Raw genomic sequence first — 19,757 nt, forward strand, 5'->3', positions numbered from 1 at the left:
CAGATGAAATACCACTAAGCATTTAGCCCGGCATGCTAACGTTTCTGCCAGCTTGCCACCTTAATATACATATTAATTTAAGAGTAATAATTAATTTAAGAGTAATAAACATTTTCTTTTGAAAATTAGCATTCATTTCAACATTTTGTATAAGCATCAATAAATTTCATAGAAGTTAAATCATTATTATTGTGTGTATGCCCTATTTCTTAATATTAACCATGGTGACAAAAATAGACTTCAAACGTTACCCACTGTATGACAAGTAACAATCTAGTATCAATTATAACTGGAAGTAACCGTGGAAATACCATAGTTATTTTGAAAATTGTAAGGTGGAATTGTTTATCATTATGAAACATTTGACTCTTGAGATGGTGTCTATGAAAGCTATATTATTCTTACACTGTCTACTGTCTAAGTTGTGGAGGCGCAATGGCCCAGTGGTTAGGACAGTCATAGGATCGCGGTTTCGATTCCCAGACCGGGCGTTGTGAGTGTTTATTGAGCAAAAACACCTAAAGCTCCACGAGGTTCCGGCAGGGGATGGTGGAGAATTCTGCTGTACTCTTTCACCACAACTTTCTCTCACTCTTACTTCCTGTTTCTGTTGTGCCTGTAATTCAAAGGGTCAGCCTTGTCACACTGTGTCACGCTGAATATCCCCGAGAACTACGTTAAGGGTACACGTGTCTGTGGAGTGCTCAGTTACTTGAATGTTAATTTCACGAGCAGGCTGTTCCGTTGATCGCATCAACGGAACCCTCGACGTCGTGCCAACACTGTGTAAGTTATTATCTATTATTTTTCACTTTATGTCAAGAAGTAGTGTTGATTGTTATAGTGTTTTCTACTTCGCATTCCCTTTCTTGCACACACACACTCTCTCTCTCTCTCATTCTGTTTATCTTTCCTCTCAACTATCCTTCATTACTCTGTGCTAAACATGTTTTCTCTTTGGCTCTATCTCTCTAATTTTTCCTTCAACATAATAGCAATCCCTTTCCCTTAGCTCTCACCACTAACACACTTCTCTCTCTCTTTTCATCAGTTGAACTTACCACATGACAGCATTACACATTTGGTCTTAGCATATTGATATTTATTTAGATTACTATAAACTTACTATGTATGGAATAGATTCTCCCTTTTACACAAGTAAAGCGTTTGAATGACTAATTAAATCAGCAACAAACGCTTCTCATATCAAATTGATGTAAATAATTTTGAATAAAATACGAACTCTTTAAAATGATATGTTTTATATCATAGAAACAGAGACGGTCTTTGGTGGGTTGACAACAAAGATTAATTCTAATTCAATGGAGTACATTAGTATTAATATTCCACCATTATTTACAAGCTCACTTAAGTAGCCTATAAAACTTTAGATCTCATTGGCTTCTATAAATGTTATTGATAGCACAAAAGTCTGCTTTGACTGAGCAGACCTCTAATCAAAGGCATTCTATCCATGGCCATTCCATATTAATGTATATAGATGATTAAATTGTCTGTGTAATATTTAATTAGAATAACAGGGAATGGTTTGAAGGGAGATTTGAATTTTCAATAATTCTACAGCTATGTGGCTCAATCGTTGGTTTATTTTTACAGCTCTTTGGTGATGTTTAGAACTGAATAGTTGCTGCTTATCTTACTCCACTTTACACCAAAAAAGCTGCTTAGGATTCAATAAGATAAGCACCAAACTAAAATTAATGTCATGGGTGGATATGATTGGCTAAAACCCTCGAAAATGGTTCCCCAACATGGCTTCAGCTTAATGATTGAAACCAATAAAAGAATATATTCAATAGTGAAATATTACATCATTCTGTAAAGACAAAATTTTAAAGATCCAACTTTATACCTACAATGCAAATATCCAAGCTCCGCGTTTAAATAGTAGAATTAGAGCAATGGATAAAATGCCTTGTAGTATTTGTTCCAGCTTTACCTATACATTTTGATTTCTTGAAAGGAGAAACTTAATCTATTGCTCATTTGAAAAGTATTACAAGGTCCTTGGGTTGCCCTTAGCAGAGTCCTCTCTTTTGCAATTTTCGAGTTAGATCTCTTGTTTGAGAAAAAACCAGAACTATTCCCTTTCTCACACATCTCAGAGGCCATACAAAAGAAAAAAAGAAAAAAGAAAAAAAATGTAGTTGTTCTAACCTCCCCACCAAACAAATCACCAGTCCTCAGTCAAATCGTCCAACCCATGCTAGCATGGAAAGCGGACGTTAAACGATGATGATGATGATGATGATGTTGAATAAGAAATATACAGAATGGTCACCACTGGAATGCTTTTGATCTAAAGTTTACTTGACCAGGACTGACCTGGAGCTAAAACAGAACAAGAACCACATCTGAGGTGTCCACTTTTAGTAATTGTTTTATTAATTCATTACAAAAAAAAAAAAAAAAATTGCTAGGTAATCTTTTGTTTGAAGTATCCAGAAAGTGAATGACCAAACAAATTTAACACAAGTTGGTAGTCGGAAACTTGGTAATAAAGTGAAACTGAACTCTAAAATAGTTAACCTGTTAACTGTCACTTTTGTACTGACACTGGTCTGCTAGGTAACAAGTAGTTTTCTGTTCTCCGAGAGATAAACTTTTTAAGGTGAGGCAGTGGGGTACACGAGACTCAGAGAAAAATCATGTTTAATGCTTCCAGGTTTGGAGATGTTGGATATGCCAGCATATCCAACTCCTCCAAACCTCTTTTCCATTTGAACTTAACTAATGTAATTCACCAAAAGTTTTGATTTATTAAAGTGTACAGCTGAATTATTATTGTTATATTATAAGAGAAAAGTTGATCTCTGCCTGTCCATCACAGCATCTATATAAAGGAAGGGAAGGTGAGGAAAAAGGGAGATAACGTCTGTCACAATGTATATACAAGGAGGGAAGAAGGAGGAGAGAAAAGAGAGTGAGAGAAGAGAGAAAGTGTGTGTGGAAAATAGATACGTAAGTAGTATTGTCACCATAGTAACTAACAAGTTTTGATTAAAAACATGGCAATTTTAAGTGCAAGTCTGTAAACACAACTCAACACAGACTACAAAAAAATAACTACATGCATACATGTAATACTCATAGTTATTTTTTGGTTGTTTGTGTATGTATTTCTGTGTGTGTGTTTCTGCATGTCTTTCAACAAATAGACAATGCAGCACAGTCTTTAAAAAAGACTTACCCTATAATGACAAGTTGTTGTTGTTGAGAGAGACATACAGTCACAGAGAGAGAGAGAGAGAGAGAGACAGCGAGAAGGAGAGAGAGAGGGAAAGAGTGATTGAGTGAGAGAGAGTGACTGAGTGATAGAGAAAGAGAGAGAGAGAGAGAGAGTGTGTGTGTGTGTGAAAGAGAATTAGAGTTTATTTCAAGACCAAAAAAGCAGGTTGTTGTTGGAACATATCAATGTGATAATTGCAGTAGGTTTATGCTGACAGATCTATTTCATCTTGACTAGGTCGTTACCCGGCAGCATAACGACGAATAACGAATAGTTAATTATAACAATACAAGAAATTTCATGGCACTTTCTGTATCAGTTGCAGAAAATAATTCCTTTTAATCAAACCAACAGCATTATGTCTATGATTTTTGCAGGTGCTTCTACCATGAAAACCTCAATATATTCTTCTATACATAGCAATTTTGAAATAATCTTTCAAAGAAAAGATTTAATTATATAAGCGCAGGTGTGGCTATGTGGTGGTAAGTTTGCTTTCCAACCACATAGTTTCTGGTCCAATCTCACTGTGTGGCACTTTGGGTAAGTATCGCCTACTAAAGTCGCAGGCCGATCAAAGCCTTGTGAGTTAATCTGGTAGATAGAAACTGAAAGAAGCTCATTGAATATATATGTGTGTGTGCGTGTGTATGCACGCGCTTATTCTCCACCATCACTTGACAACCGGTGTTGGTTTGTTTATATTCCCGAAACATAGCAGTTTGGCAAAAGAAACAGAATAACTACTAGGTTTAAAAGAAAGTACAGGGGTCATTTGGAAAGACTTCCTTTTGTACCAACCCACAAAATTTTTAAAACAAATATTAGACATGGTGGTAAAATGATTTCCTACCATGTCTTAAAATAATAATGAGGAAGTCATAAAGATTGAGAATTTCTATTAAAAAGATTTGATTTCTATATCATGTTTATTCATGTCCCAATTTGCCTGCTACAGCCAAAATTTCCTAACTCTATGAAATTTGTCTAACCTTGGGACATGAATATACATTATACAGAAATAAGTCAAAACTATTGAAAAGGTTGCAAGATGCAACGAAAATTTATGAAAAATAAAAAAGAAATGTGGAAATGTTACCAGTGACTGTGTTAAATTATAAGTCACTAAAAGAGAATGACTCCCCCCAGACACAACAGAAATGAAGTTGTTTTGATAGAAATTCTTAATTTTTATGACTTTCTCATTATTATTATTATTATTATTATTATTATTATTATTATTATTATTATTATAAGACATGGTAGGAAATCAGTTTTCCACCATGTCTCATATTAAAAAAAAAAAAAAAAAATGATAGTGGACTACAAAAGGAAATCTTTCCGGTCAATTCGTTTCACTACCACCTTTCAAGGCAGTGCTCCAGTATGGACACAGTCCAATGACTGAAACATGTAAAAGTTAAGGTAATTCCATGAGTGTTAGTCGATCATTGTTGAACACGTTATTTTCAGTTTACTATCTAAATTCACTCTTTCACTTTCTCGATAGTTAAAACGAAAGGTTATCTTCTTTTTAGTATTTTATTCAGTCCGAGTTTTGACTTAACGTTAAAGTATTTACTAATTTCAGAACGACTGAATATTAAAGAAAAATATAGCTGCTATCAATAAGAGAAATGATACACAAAATGAAAAAAAATCCAAAACAAGATAAGAAACTGGATTTTTGTCAGGATCAAATAAAGCATGTAGGTGCATCCATATAAATCAATAAGCAGCTGTCTGACTCACAGGAAGTGGTCTCCTTTTCTAATTTTTAGTTTAGAAAACCGGCATGCGTTGTTGTGATACCGGAAACGGATGTTTTTTGCAATTAGTCCCACACGTGGGTGAGATCTTTGTTGTTATCGTTCACTTTTCGTGTTTGGTATTCGAGAAAAGTTATCTAATTCAGTTTTACAGGTTACTTATTCTTAATGTAAGCATTTTTACTGAATTAGTTCATATATCCTTGATAGTTTTACACTTACAAAATAGTTTATTTGTAACATTGGATATTTGATTAAACACAAGTTTATAAGAATTGCGCGTTACTTGCTTAGTTAATATGTTTACAGTTGACAATAACATTAATCTGTGTATTTTTGCTTGTTTTAAACCAAATGTTATATAGCTTCAAGGGTTTAAATTACTGCTTTTTAAGGATTAGGCATTCCACAATCACGTTCTGTACTTTCTATTATTTTAGGTTTAATGTGAAAGAAATTGTATTCGTAGAAACCAGTCAGTCTAATTTCTTTGGTACACATGTAGTTCTGAAAGTTCATTTCATACGGACAAATGAAAACTATTTTAAATAGGAAAAGCTTTAGAAGAAATTTTACGACTGTTGTGCACAGCTGAGTGGGTTAGGATATGAATTCCTATTCCGGATGTACTGTATACAAGTTAATTATATATGTGTGTGTTTGTATGCATACACAGAATCGAGGGAGAAAAGTCCAACAAATCGGAAGTGGGAAAACTAAATAAAATTCACGATGTATAGTCTCAACAACAAATTTTGGTGGTTAATTAACTTAGTTGTCTATACACACCAATTCGTCTAAGCTTTTGAAATATTACATTTTAAAATTATTCTTTTACTTTTTCCAGTCATTAGACTGTGACAATGCTGGGGCACCACCTTGAATTTCTAGTAGAATGTATCTTATTTTTTTTAAAGCCTGTTATTTATTCTATCGGTCCGTTTTACCGAACCGCTGGTTTACGTGGAGTAAACACCAGTTGTCAAGCGGTGGTGGTGACGCACACATACGATGGGCTTCTTTCAGTTTCCGTCTACCAAAAGCTTTGGTCAGCCCGAGGCTATAGTAGAAGACGCCTAAGGTGCCACGGTGTGGAACTGCACCCAGAACCAAGTGGTTGGCTATCGCTAATCATTGCTATTCAACTACATCTCGTAGAGTATCTTAGTGACTACTACTATCAATAGTTGTAGCATGTCTTCTGTTTTCGTAACCTCATTCCCTCCCTCATCTTGACTATTCTTTATCTCAGAATCAGTTTATTTACATACAGTTACGGACTATTAGCGAGTTAGGAGAAACGATAAGTTGTATTGGATGCGTTACAGTCTTTAGTTTGTTGTCGGCTTCAAGTTCTAACTCAGGGGTCAACTTTGACTTCGATAACCTAATGATATATCGGCATTAGTTATGCCGATATATCTGGGTTCGATGTCTTTAACAAATATCCTTGTGTCTAAGAAATCAATACCCACACAAGGCATTGTGTATTGATTATGGCGCGTTAGTTTTGGGCACCAAATGTTCAAAGAACTTTCCCCATCACATTTTCAAACATGCAAATGTACTCAAGCTGATAAACGAGCATCTATGCAGGCTTTCAGTTGCTAGAAATAGCAACTAAATCTGCAAATAATATCATCCTTTATAGGAAATTACTCCTTGGAATATGTGATTTTTGTGCACCGTACCTAAAACAACAACAAAAAACACCCCCTTCTCCATCCCAGGATTGTCAAAACCTGGCAATCGTTTAATTATAGAGTCTGCTAAATCAGATCTAACTTGGGTCAAAACAAATGTCTACATAAACCACATATGCACGCATATTTTATTTATATATATCCAAATAAGCACACAATCAAAATCAATAGACAGGTTAAGATATGGGATGTTATTTATAAACAGTTCAGAAACGCACATACATACTCAGATATATTTCTGATTATATATATATACATATACACACATGTATACACACACACATTGGATATACACATCACAATCATATTTCTCCATTTGTTTTCCTTGTCATGCTTTTGGTAGCTTGATAGGCTCTGACAGAAAGGAGGACCGTGTTATGCTCCATTGTCTGCTTTGGCATGGTTTCTGCATCCTGATACCCTTCCTTATGCCAACAACTTCTCAAAGAGTACCGGTTACTTTTGCTCGCAGCACCAGCACTAGTGGGATCGCATGTAGCTCACACTATACAAGACATTTTTATTTTATTTTATTTTACAAACTCCAAGTGAGAATTATGTAGCGAAACCTAATTTTCTTTAAAGTCAACATTGAATGAATACATAATAGATATATATAATCTCAATTGTTGTTTAGTCCTGTGCCATTATTATTTTGGTTTTCATGTTGGGTCTAGAGGAAAGGGCAGTGCTTATAAGACAGATTTGATGAGATAAATGTTACTAACATTTTGCTTAAGTTGCTTCAAGTTTACATCTACAGGAAAGATATAAGGAGGTTCTAGAGGGATGACATCCGGGGTGGAAGTACTGGATGGAATGTTTAGTGCAGAGCCTGGGGAGTTGCACACAATATGGTGATAAGAGGATGAGAGACAAGTGACAGGAGTGCCTGAATGGAGCTGGCACAAGACTGGACAGTAATCAAAGGTGGAACAGCTACAATCATCTCATCTTTTATACAGACACATTGCATCTAGAACCTCATTATCCAATATGCCTTTTCCTTTTTTGTTTTATAAAAAATAGTGTAATGAGAGGAAAATTTGATTATCATTCCTAGTAGGCTGACTATTGATGTAGAGGCTAGCTGGTTAATTGATAAGATGGTGATTTGCATAAGTGTTGTTACAATGATAATTAAACAGTATTCCTTTAATAACATGGGAAGATGTAGTTTGCTCAGGTCTTAGGGTTGTAGATCTCATTTTGCACGGGTTTATTATCCGTCCAGTATTGTCTTTTAAATATTTTTGTAGTCTAAGATCTCCCTTGTTAGATTTATTTAAGAAGTTTTCTGCTTATTGATAACACAGTATGCTACTCATTTTCTAAAATTGACAATTTCTTTTGTAAAATGTGTTTAAAATATAAGTATTATACCTGATATAAATATTTTATTTCTAAGAAATAAACACCTGCGCTCCCTTGACATTTACTGTTCCCTTGAAAACTCATAATGCCTCCAAGGAGATGCTACCACCCAGGTTAAGAACCAGTGTCAACTGATACAGGATTAAGCTGAGCAGTTGTATGACTTACTGCATATCTACCCAATCCATGTGTGCATAGAAAACATGGATGTGAAAATGATGGTGCTGGTGATAACGTATCAAACTGAATTTACCAAAGCTATTTAATTTTTATTTTTTGAATAAGTTATAGAATTGTAATATATAGCTTCGTCACAGGATGGACACTTCTCAACTTTTAGTTAGTTTGACACATCATGATTAAACCCTTTCTATCTTATACCTAACAATGTGCCTCTAAATAATGTATAGATGTTTCAGTGTCTTGTTCACATCCTATCTTAGAAACACTAAGAGAGTGTGCTATATTCAAGATAGAGTGCTTTCTAAGCGATATAATTTTCTAGTAGTAGCAGTAGCAGCAATAAATGTTTCCAAGGTCTTTTTAAGCACTAAGCTAGAAGAAATACATTCCCCCTCTGGGAAATATACTTGTCTTGAATCTTCTTTCTAATAGATATGTAAATTGAGGTACACAGAATTATGTAGCTTGTTTACTGAAACAACAAAATGCAGTGTGTCCTAGTGATTTGGCCATCAATTGTTTCCATTAAAATAGAGTCTATAGTTTAGCTATTAGCACCAGAATTAGCCTTTGTAACAAATATCAATTAGCACATGCAATCTAACTTGGATGTGCTAATTGATAGTCTATAGCTTTTCATTTTTACTATTGTTTTCCTATGCTAACTACTGAAGCATGAGGTCAAAATTGCGTTCTTTTATTTTAAGATTTCTTGAATTGAAGTAAACAAGATCTATGATTTTGTAGTCTGAAACCTTATTGGTTATTCCATTCAGTAGTTTAGTGGAGTTCATCTTTCTTCAAACAGTGGTATATGGGAGTATTTGAAATCAGCACAGAATCTTTTATTTGTTTCAGTCATTAGACTGCGGCCATGCTGGGGCACCACCTTGAAAGATTTTTGATTGAATGAATTGATGCCAGCTACTTATTCTCTTGGTCTATTTTGCTAAACCTTTAAGTTATGGTGACATAAACACACCAACACCGGTTGTCAAGCAGTGTGTGTGGTACAAACACAGACACACATGATGGGCTTCTTTCAGTTTCCATCTACCAAATCCACTCACAAGGCTTTGGTTGACCCAAGACTATAGTCCCCAAGGTGCCATGCTGTGAAACTGAACCTACAACAAAACATTTTCACCTGTACCTAGTATGTTAACTAAGTCTTAGCCATAGGTATAACAGTGTGTACTACTGACTTGACCTTCAACTGTTTTAATTAAACTAGAATCAACAGGTTTTTTTGTCATTTTTTTTAAACACTACCCTTTGCAAGAGTGGCTGTGTGGTAAGTAGCTTGCTTACCAACTACATGGTTCTGGGTTCAGTCCCACCGTGTGGCACCTTGGGCAAGTGTCTTCTACTATAGCCTCGGGCCGACCAAAGCCTTGTGAGTGGATTTGGTAGACGGAAACTGAAAGAAGCCTGTCGTATATATGTATATATATGTATGTGTGTATATGTTTGTGTGTCTGTGTTTGTCCCCCCCAACTTTGCTTGACAACCGATGCTGGTGTGTTTACGTCCCTGTAACTTAGCGGTTCGGCAAAATAAACTGATAGAATAAGTACTAGGCTTACAAAGAATAAGTCCTGGGGTTGATTTGCTCGACTAAAGACAGTGCTCTAGCATGGCCGCTTTCAAATGACTGAAACAAGTAAAGGAGTATGCTAATTACTCAAGACTGAAGCAGAAATTATTTACTTTCTTGAATTGAACTATCAGTAAGACATGCTTTTGTCTAGCAGACACTTAGCAACATCTTTGTTACAAGGTCTTTCTTAAACTGCCCTTGTTTCTGTTTTAAAGTGACTCTATAAAACTCTTAGGCAAATGATACAACCCTACAACTACAGTACGGTCCTTAGATATATCTGAAGTAATACATTTGTGTCTTGCACCTTGTTTTGATATTAAACTATGGGCCACAGACCTGCTTGATTGGAACTAAATTGGAGCTACACAATGACAGCGCTAGCAGACTCTCCAATTCTTTTAGTATTTTGTTCATTTGTGGTGTGGAGGCGCAATGGCCCAGTGGTTAGGTCAGCGGACTTGCGGTCATAGGATCGCGGTTTAGAATGAGGACTAAGTCATACATACCACATCAACTACTTTTACTACTATCAATCATATTTAGATGACATGAATGGAATGTGCCACATTTGGCCTTAACCCTTTAGCATTCAGATTACTCTGTCAAATGTAATGCTTATTTATTCACATTGTTTAAAAATTAATCAAACATTATCTTATAGCTTAGAAACTTTGATGATGGGGTTGTATATTTTTAGAACGACATTGTAGGGTAGGTGTGAGAGGCCAGATCTGGATGGTTTGAACATAAAACAGGTTGAATACTTGGGCTGGAAGCAGCCAGTTTAAATGCTAAAGGGTTAAGATACATTACCCTCAAGATACATGTCCCCTTCTTAGTACAAAGTATTTCCAGGACTGTTTTTTTCTCAAATCTGGGCAATGTTTTGTGCCATTTTTACCATTTGTAATGTTTGATGCTACAAAGTGAAACATGTAAAATGCAATTCTACCAAAAAATACATCTATTCAAGACCCCTGCCAGCTCCTACTCCTTGTAATGATGATGGTGGTGATTGTGGTAATTTTACTTTTAGCCCTTTTGTTACCCCCTTTTCTTTTTATTTCAATTTAGTTTAAGCTGATGTTTGGAACATAATATAACCTAAAATTGCGATAAGAGGTTTTAAGTATGAACACTTAAACAAAAAGATTTTGTATCAGAACCGGAGAGGGATCAACAATGAAATCCCATCCTCCCCAAACCCAATAAACGGATTCATTCTGGGTATTTACTTTAAGCCATCTTATTCCTTTTATAATTACAGATTCAATATGTCTAATGATGCTAAAGATGACAGTTTTGAAGAAATGGATGATGGTGAGGAAGATGAGGAGGTCACTATTATAAACACACAGTTGCCTAGCAACTGGTTGACAGCGTATCCTTTTTTTTTGCGTTAATACTAGATTAATTTGTATTTATTTCCTTATTGAAGGGGGTGAGTTGGCAGAGTCATTAGCACACTGGATAAAAATGCTTAGCATCATTTAGTCTGTCAACATTGCCTTTCATCTTTTCAGAGTCAATAAAATAAGTACCAGTGAAGTACTGGGGTTGATGTAATTCACTAATTTCCTCCCCACAAAATTTCAAGCCTTGTGCTTGTTGCAGAAAAGATTTCTATCCTCATTAAATTCTTTATTACCTCCGCCTTAGCAAAGGTAGAGGTATTGTTTCCAGTCGCATTTGTTTGTTTGTTTATTTGTCCGTGGACAGGATATCTCAAGAACCGCTAGATGGATTCAGATGAAACTTTCAGGGATGTTTGGCCTTATAACTGGCACAAATTGATTAGATTTTGGGATTGATCCAGTACTGGACAAGGATTCTAGATTATTTGCTTTATTTACTTTACATGATCATAATCTTATGTTAACTTTCAAGTCTTTCTCAATTAGGTCCCTTTAGGCTGTAACTTGAGACTCATCCTCTTTCAAACTGCATGGTAGCCTCACTAGTGCTGGTGGCATGAAGCAAACACCTAGTATACACTGTAAAGTGGTTAGCATAAGGAAGAGCATCCAGCCAAAGCAGACACTGGAACAAGATGCAGTCCTTGGGCCCATCATGTCCAAATCATGCCAGCATGGAACATAGACTGACGTTAAAAGATGATGATGATGGTGATGATACCACTGGAGAATAACAAACAACAATAAGATTCTCTTATATGGGCATAGAGAGTACACTTAAACAGGTTTCTAGGCTATAAGACAACTAGCTGATAAGTCAACAGTTTATGTCCTGCTATTTCAGTTTATTCATTGCTCCACCTTGCACTGTCTCTGCCAAGCTGATTTGTCCTAAATACAATAACTGAAGGCAAAGTCTTGGTGATATTGTAACAACCCAATAGATTATGTAACTCATTTTATAACCATAAAAACAGATTTTTAGAAAAGGAATGAAGGGAATTTATGATTGTCTTTTTGTTTTTTCAGAAAGACTTTAGAGATATTGGAGATAAATGAGTGAAACTGAGAGTAAAAATCAGGGTGAGAATTCGACCTGTAAGACTTTCTTTTTAGTGGTTGCTACCCTAAAAAATTTGATATGGCAACAGCAGCAGCAGCAGTAGTAGTAGTTGTGGTAACAGTAGCAACATCTGCATTCATTGTGCATTATCTTCCTTTACATGTTTGATAAACAAATAGTAGCATCAGTATCTAATAGTATCTCATAAAAATAGCTTTTCTTGTTGTAATTTGTAATTTAGATATAAAAATTATAAGTAACGAAGGAAAAAAAAAAAACCAAGCGATAAGTACATAAAAAAGTAGTCTGACTTTTTTGCTTTTACTGATTATCAGAATAATTATCTTTATAGATAAGTAGAACCTGAAAGAGATAGTATTGTTTGTACAGTTGCTGATGTAAATAGATTTTATAAACAGATTGTAAATTTGGTAATTCTTCATAGGCTACACGAAGAGAAATTTTTATGCTGTTATTAGTGTTGGACGCATAGCCCATTAAGTAAGGTACATAACTCTACCCGCTTAAGTTATCTAGTCTCCGGTCAGCCGACATAACTGATTTAAAATGTTCCAACTGTGGCTATCCCGTCTATTTCTCGGGCATTGTGTAACTAGGATTACGTTATCTTATGTTTTTCTTTTATATTAGAACGGTTGGATATGATTTGAGAGTGGATCTGGTGGCTCCGTTTGATAACAGGTCGATCATTTAGCAGCTTCATTGTTTGATTTAATTTTCGTTGATAGATGACACGTAGGTTCAACTTTTATTTCATTGCCTACATAAAGTTAAATTACTGCGAGTATAGTGTTGAATTATTGACTACCCGGTCATTACTTCTACCGTTGTTGTTATTTAACGTATTGTGGTGTACCAGGAAACAAGGTACATAACTCTGCTAGCTTCAGTGTTTCTAACATGAAACTGTTTCATTTCATTGTTATTACATGATAGAAAGAATTTCCAATTAAAAGAAACAATAATATACGCAAAACAATAAAAGATATCAACAAAAGAATAGCAAAAGATAATTTAGTGTAAGTTGCAAGAAGCAACAGGTGGTTCTCAACTGGGCTTCATATGACCTTTGGAGCTCCATATAAGAATTAGTTGTTGAAATTTATGAGCAATAAATCGGTTACACTTCTGCATAACCCTAAGTGTTTTAACAATTAAAAAAAGATACAATTGCTAATATTGTTTAATTATATGAGTATGAGATTTTCTTAAAAAAAATCAAATGGCTCTGGGGGTTCATCATCATCATCATCATCATCATCATCGTTTAATGTCTGTCTTCCATACTGGCATGGGTGGGATGGTTTGACAAGAGCCAGCCTGGCAGAAGGCTGCACTAGACTTCCGTAACTGTTTTGGCAGGATTTTTATGGCTGGATGCCCTTCCTAGCACCAACCACTCAACAGAGTGGACTTAGTCCTTTTTATGTGGCAAAACACTTACATAGTCACCAAGGACTTGCAAGATAAAAAAAACAAAAAAACTCTTTTGTGAGGGGAGGGAACATTGGAGGAGGTGATCTTGTGTTGGATGACGGAAGGTTATAGTGAAGCAGCGAAACAGAAATAGGTGTCTTGCTGTAGAGGAGGTACAAGGCTACTTGGCCAGAGAGAGAGAGAGAGAGAGATCAGGAATGAAGACAGAAACAGGTGTACTGCTGCAAAGGAAATACATGGTTACCCAATCTGAGGGAAGTGCATGAGGTGAAAGAGAGTGGGAGACAGCAGGATAGAGATAGTGGCAAAGTGCCGAGCAAATATAATTATGCAGTGAGACAGGGCATGAGTGGAACACACAGGTCGGAAGCTAGAGAGGGGAGAGCAATGATATAGTTGCACAGCCAAGAGGACAGGATTGGGGAGTGGGAGGTAAGCATAGTGAATGAAGTGGAAATGGGAGGAAGAGAAGAGATGCAGTTTGGTTTGTTGTGGTAGAGTGTGTCAGAAATTTTGTTAAGTGTGGGTGGGACACACAGTGCTTCTAGAACTCAGTTTTGTTGATATGTGCGAGTCTTAAGAACTTCATATTGCTAGACATCTTGGTCCATTGTCATTTCCTCCGTGAGGTCCAACATCCTGAGATTGGTCCTTACCACTTCATCCCATGTCTTTCTGAGTTTCCCTCTTCTGCGGGTACCATCTACTTCCAGTGATGGGCACTTCTTTATGCAGCTGTCCTCATTCATATGCATCACATGTCCAAACCAACGTAGTCTTCTCTCTTGCATGCTACATTTGATTCATCTTATGTCCAACTTTTCTCTCAGTACGTTTGCACTTTGTCGTACATGGACACTGATGTTGCACACCCAACGGAGCATCCAATGGAGCATACTACCTCCATTTCTCTCGATAGAGTTAAATAGTAATCAAAGGGGTTCACAGGAAAAAAATGGTTGAGAACTACTGAACTAAAGAATCATCTAGACTCAGATGCACCTTGCTTTACTGGTTGTATCACATCCATTTGAATTAACATTATCTTTTTGCTGCCCTTCATATAAGCTGTCTCGTTTCATCACTGACTCTATAAGACTGTTAGGCAAATGATAACCACCCTCTATATTTAAGTACTACAGTATGGTCTTTAGATATATCTGAAATAATACATTTGTGTGTTGCACCTTGTTTTGATATTAACTTATGGGCCATAGACCTGTTTGATTGGAACTAAACTGAATAACAGCAAGAGCATGACTCTCCAATTCTTTTACTATCGTCTAGTTCTTTCAATATTTTTTTCATTTCTGATAGCAGCAGCTACTCACTTTAGCTGTTTGTTCCATCACAGAAAACTTTCACCATATTCTGCTATGATCCTTTAAAAATCTGGTAAACATTAGTAAGATTTTGGATTAGCAGAAATGTTGAGTATCAGAGTTTGATGCCCAGTAATATATAGGCACATTTCTTTTATGTTCTGAATTCAAATCCTGCTGAAGATTACTTTGCTGTTTATTCCTCCTTGGGTTGATGATGATAATAAAATTCATGTTATATACTAGAAGCAGTGGCCAGTATGCTCTACCATCACTCCCTCCTAAACCACCTATCTTCACCCTGTTACACTCTCTGCCATCATAGTATTGCCTCTTTGGACTAATTCTTCCTGAACACCCTATCTATACCTTTCCCCTTCTGTCCATTATCATCTTGTCTCACTGTATACCATCATACTTTTGCTCCTTTTTTCTTACATATCCTTGGTCTCTGTCATTGTTCTGTCCCTTGGATCATGTTGCCTTCTTTGAATTGGTGAATCCAAGTCAAAGGTGTTGTGTAACAGATTCCACAGCCCTGGTGCCAAAGCTTGAAATCAATATTGTAATCATTTACTTATTTCAATAAAAGAAGAGATCGTGTCAGACCCTGTCTCAAAACATTTTACATTAAATAAAAAGCAAAAATTGTGTAGAAAGCAAATGTAGTGCCTTATTAGACTAGATTTTGAGGAGGGGATGTAGTTGATTCTCAGAGTGCGCAAAAGTAAAGTCAGCTTTGGTAGAATACATATCCAGAACCACGAGAAATGAAAATAACATTAGTAAAGTATTAACTTGTACATAAGCCCACTTACAAAAAAAAAAAATAAATAAATAAAAGGAATGCCAGTATAAATTAACTAGCTAAAAGTAAAAATGTGTAAAGGGAAATAACCTTTGTATACATTAATTTATGCCGCTTGTATTATTTTCAAATATTCTACCAGTTGAGGTTCTGTTAAATTGATTTACCTTAGATTCACTACTGCAGGGCAAATAGCTTATGGGAAAAGGAAAAAGGAAAACGTGTATTTGTTATGGAGGAGATAGATGGCTCATTAGGGTAAAGGTGTTATTCAATGAGAGAAGTGGTAATCCCTTGCTGATTATTGGCTCTGTGGTGTGTCCATGGCCAAAACACTTGACCTTTAACTGCCCAGTCGAAATAGTTGATAACTAAATACCACAGGATGGTGTAGTTTATTGCTGTAAGCAGTGATAGTGCTATAAAACTTAAATGTATTGCAGGTTTGCGATGCTATGGTTATGATTATAGCTTTTTCTTGAAGGGAGATTAGGTATTTGGCTAGAAACCCATCACAAAACACAAATATTTCAGAAACCAATGATAAAAGTTGTGTCGGATCATGTATATTTCAGAGTATTCTTTTAAATGATTGACAAGAATGATATGGGAGGCACAGAATGTGTTTAAAAGTTCATTGTTTTTTAATGCTTAGAAATTATAGACTGAAATAAGTCTATTTCTTTACAAAAATTATTGAGAGTTCTTAATGAAAAGGCTTGAACCTTTTCAGATCACTACTCTCCTATTCAGTAGGGAATTATTCTGTCCATAAACATTACTTAAAAAGAGGTAGGCTTGTTTACAGCAGGAAAAGCAGTGTGCATGAAAGTTTTGCAGGTCCTCTCAGATCAGAGAATGAGAGGAAGATGCTGATATTCTCAGGCAAGAAAATTGTTCAGATGCTTGCAACGGGGAACTTCACTAAAGGCTGCCAGATGGTGGTGTTAAATTTGGCTTCAGATTAAATCAACTACTTTGCAGTTGAGAGCTTTCTGCAGACATAATTATAACAGGATACATATTTTTCACCTTTTAACTAACTGCCCAGTGTCCATCTGGCATCATCATCTGCAGCTTTTTTGCTTTAAAGGCACGACTCTTTTCTCCTCTCTTTAATAAAGATGACAACATGTTTAACTCCTAAATCTTAGGTTACTATAGTCTGATAACATTTGTGTTTGTTGGTGAACTTTGCAGAAAGTGTTACATAGAAATAATACAAATAAAACCTCTGATTTCTCCTCGCTTGGAGCAGATCATGTTTTTCACCTTTCATGTAGAAATAACATACTCACTAGAGTATTTGATTTCAGTCGTTGCATGATGTTTTTCCTTGATTGTTTTTTGGTGACATTTCAATTCCATTCCAAACTGCTGCTGAAGCAGTTATAGCCTTTGGCACGCTTAGTGTGGACAAAGAACCAAAACGTGGCAATGTGAGAAAAGAGATGAAGCTTCAGGACAATAAACTACTGGTGTAAGTACAGTTACGTATATATTCTTTAAGTTGTGCTTTATTCTTTTTGCTCATTACAATCAATTATTGGTTTTTATTTATATACGAAGGGGTAGGTACATATTACTTGTGTATTGTGCATACATTCAGCTGGTTTTATTTATTTATTTATTGTGTTATTTTTGTGAAGAAAGATACCAAAATTTCTTTGCAGCATAACAAAATGTTATTGAGGTGACATTATTTAACCATAAACTTAGTCATATCATTTAGATCATCTGAAATACCTAATACTTTGATTTTGTTTCGCACTTTGGTGGTTTGATGAGCTGGACAGTAGATTTGCTCTGAACAGATAATGAATAATTTCTAATTACCTAAGTTAAAGCTAGCAGTATGTATTGTTTTAAGGTGTACACACATACACGCACACATGTTTGTGTGTGTGTAGGGGTGCTTAAACACTTCTGTTTGCGGAATTCCAAGTTGTGCTATAGCATATAAATACATTTTAGAATATTTAGCTTCGCTGCAGTTTTTTCCCGCTTTGCAATGAAGTAGAGAAGTTGTATAATTTTTTTTTATTGGAATATAACAAGTAGGTATATGATATATGTATAATACAAAACTCTGATTAACAAATAGAAATACTAAAACGTTATTTCGCTCATAAGTTAAGGGGAAATAACTCCGTATCCCAACAGAAATTTAGTGTTACTGTACAAACACTGCATGTAACCTCATTTGTTTGCAGTTAATTTATGTTTTAAAACCATTAAATAGGATAATATATGCACAAATTTGAATATCTGCGAGGAATTCTTAGGTAACAATAAGGGTTACATTCAATTTGAATTCTATGATTAATAATTTAGGAGCTGGTTTGTCATGTCATGTGGATGAAAGAGGACAGTTGTAATGTGGATGAAAGAGAAGTGCTGATCTCTTGAAGTGGAGGGAAGTTGTAGAAGAGCGAGACCCAGGAAGACATGGGATGAAGTATTGAAGACCGATTTCAAAACCCTGAACTTTAAGAAGGAGATGATTGAGGACCAAGGTATATGGCTCATTGCTGTACTCGAGAAGCCCCATCCAGCGCAAAGAATTGAGATCCTAATACCAAAGTGCTTCTTAAAAAGCATTGGTGTGGATACTGGTGTCACGTAAAAAGCTCTTTTGATGGTGCCACATAAAATACACTGGTGCTGGTGTCACATAAAGTCTCTGGTGATGGTGCCACGTAAAAAAACACCCAGTACACTCTGTGAAGTGGTTAGTGTTAGGAAGGGCATTCATCTGTAGAAACCGAGCCAAAAGAGACTATGGAACCTGGTGTGGTCCCTGGCCTTGCAAGTTCCTGTCAAGCCATCCAGCCCATGCCAGCATGGAAAATGGAAGTTAAATTTTGATGATGTATAGTTTGAACAGAAATACTGCCAGGTTTGATTTCCGTTCTTGGTCAGAAAAATATGTAGCAAGCATACATCATTACCTCAGTTTGTGAGTTTATGTCTAAGTTAGAAATTACAAGTATTACAACATCAGCGATACGGTGGGAATATTTTCAATTGAGGTGAACCGTAACCTGTCATTAAAGAACTAAGTAGCCTCCCTTGTTTGTTTTACAATTATAAATCAAGTCTTGCTTTGAGGTCCTATTCCGATTTGCATATTATATGTTTGTTAAATGGTGAATGAAACCTGAGAAATGTAAATAAGTCTTAGTACGTCATGAGGTAGATGAATCAACCCTAAACAAAAATCGAACTTGTGACAACTCCTTATATAAAACATTAAAAAAAATGAAAATGGAGACAGATTTGTGGAGGCAGTGTCCATAACCTCTGGACTTTCTAAGTTGGTGAATTTGATGAGATTGATATTTGGAGGAAAAATGTGAGTTGCTATTATAGAGAGGAAGGATTGGCTGAAGTTTGTTGAATTATTTTTACAGCAAACTTTACCTCGTATTTATTTTATGAATTGATGATTATCATTTATTGAATTGAAGTGGTGTTGATCGGAAAACAAGAAGGAAGTGGAAGTTGTATGCGTTTTTCATGTTATTTAGAATCTAAGAATTAGCTACATCCTGAAGTGATGTGATTTTCAGGTCGATCCGGTACCAGACAAGGATTCTGGATAACTTTTCCGGTATTTTTACGTAATTTTTGAGAGTGGTCGGGTTCTTCTTTAGTATTCACGTTTGTGAGAGCAGTCGAGTTTATTTCAGATACCCTCATTTTAAAAATCATCTCCGGCTAATCGTTCAAAGGACGTTGGTGTTACCTTGGCAGGGGTTTGCGCTCTCTGAGTGCTCTTGTTTTAATAAGTGTATTTTAGAATTACA

At 35.7% G+C, this 19,757-nt stretch overlaps 1 protein-coding gene across 1 annotated transcript in view; it reads left to right on the forward strand.

Moving 5' to 3' along the window:
* The first annotated feature begins 766 nt into the window (after nucleotides 1-766).
* LOC106870687 (EKC/KEOPS complex subunit Lage3) overlaps nucleotides 767-19,757 on the forward strand; it is a 219,895-nt gene continuing 200,904 nt past the window's right edge. Inside the window, exons 1-3 of the mRNA XM_052967331.1 lie at nucleotides 767-786; nucleotides 11,150-11,263; nucleotides 17,300-17,428. Coding sequence (XP_052823291.1) covers nucleotides 11,157-11,263; nucleotides 17,300-17,428 — 236 coding nt within the window. The 5' untranslated portion in view covers nucleotides 767-786; nucleotides 11,150-11,156. The remainder of the gene's footprint in view (nucleotides 787-11,149; nucleotides 11,264-17,299; nucleotides 17,429-19,757) is intronic.

Source organism: Octopus bimaculoides, chromosome 1, assembly GCF_001194135.2.
Source record: "Octopus bimaculoides isolate UCB-OBI-ISO-001 chromosome 1, ASM119413v2, whole genome shotgun sequence".
NCBI classification, from domain to species: Eukaryota; Metazoa; Mollusca; class Cephalopoda; order Octopoda; family Octopodidae; genus Octopus; species Octopus bimaculoides.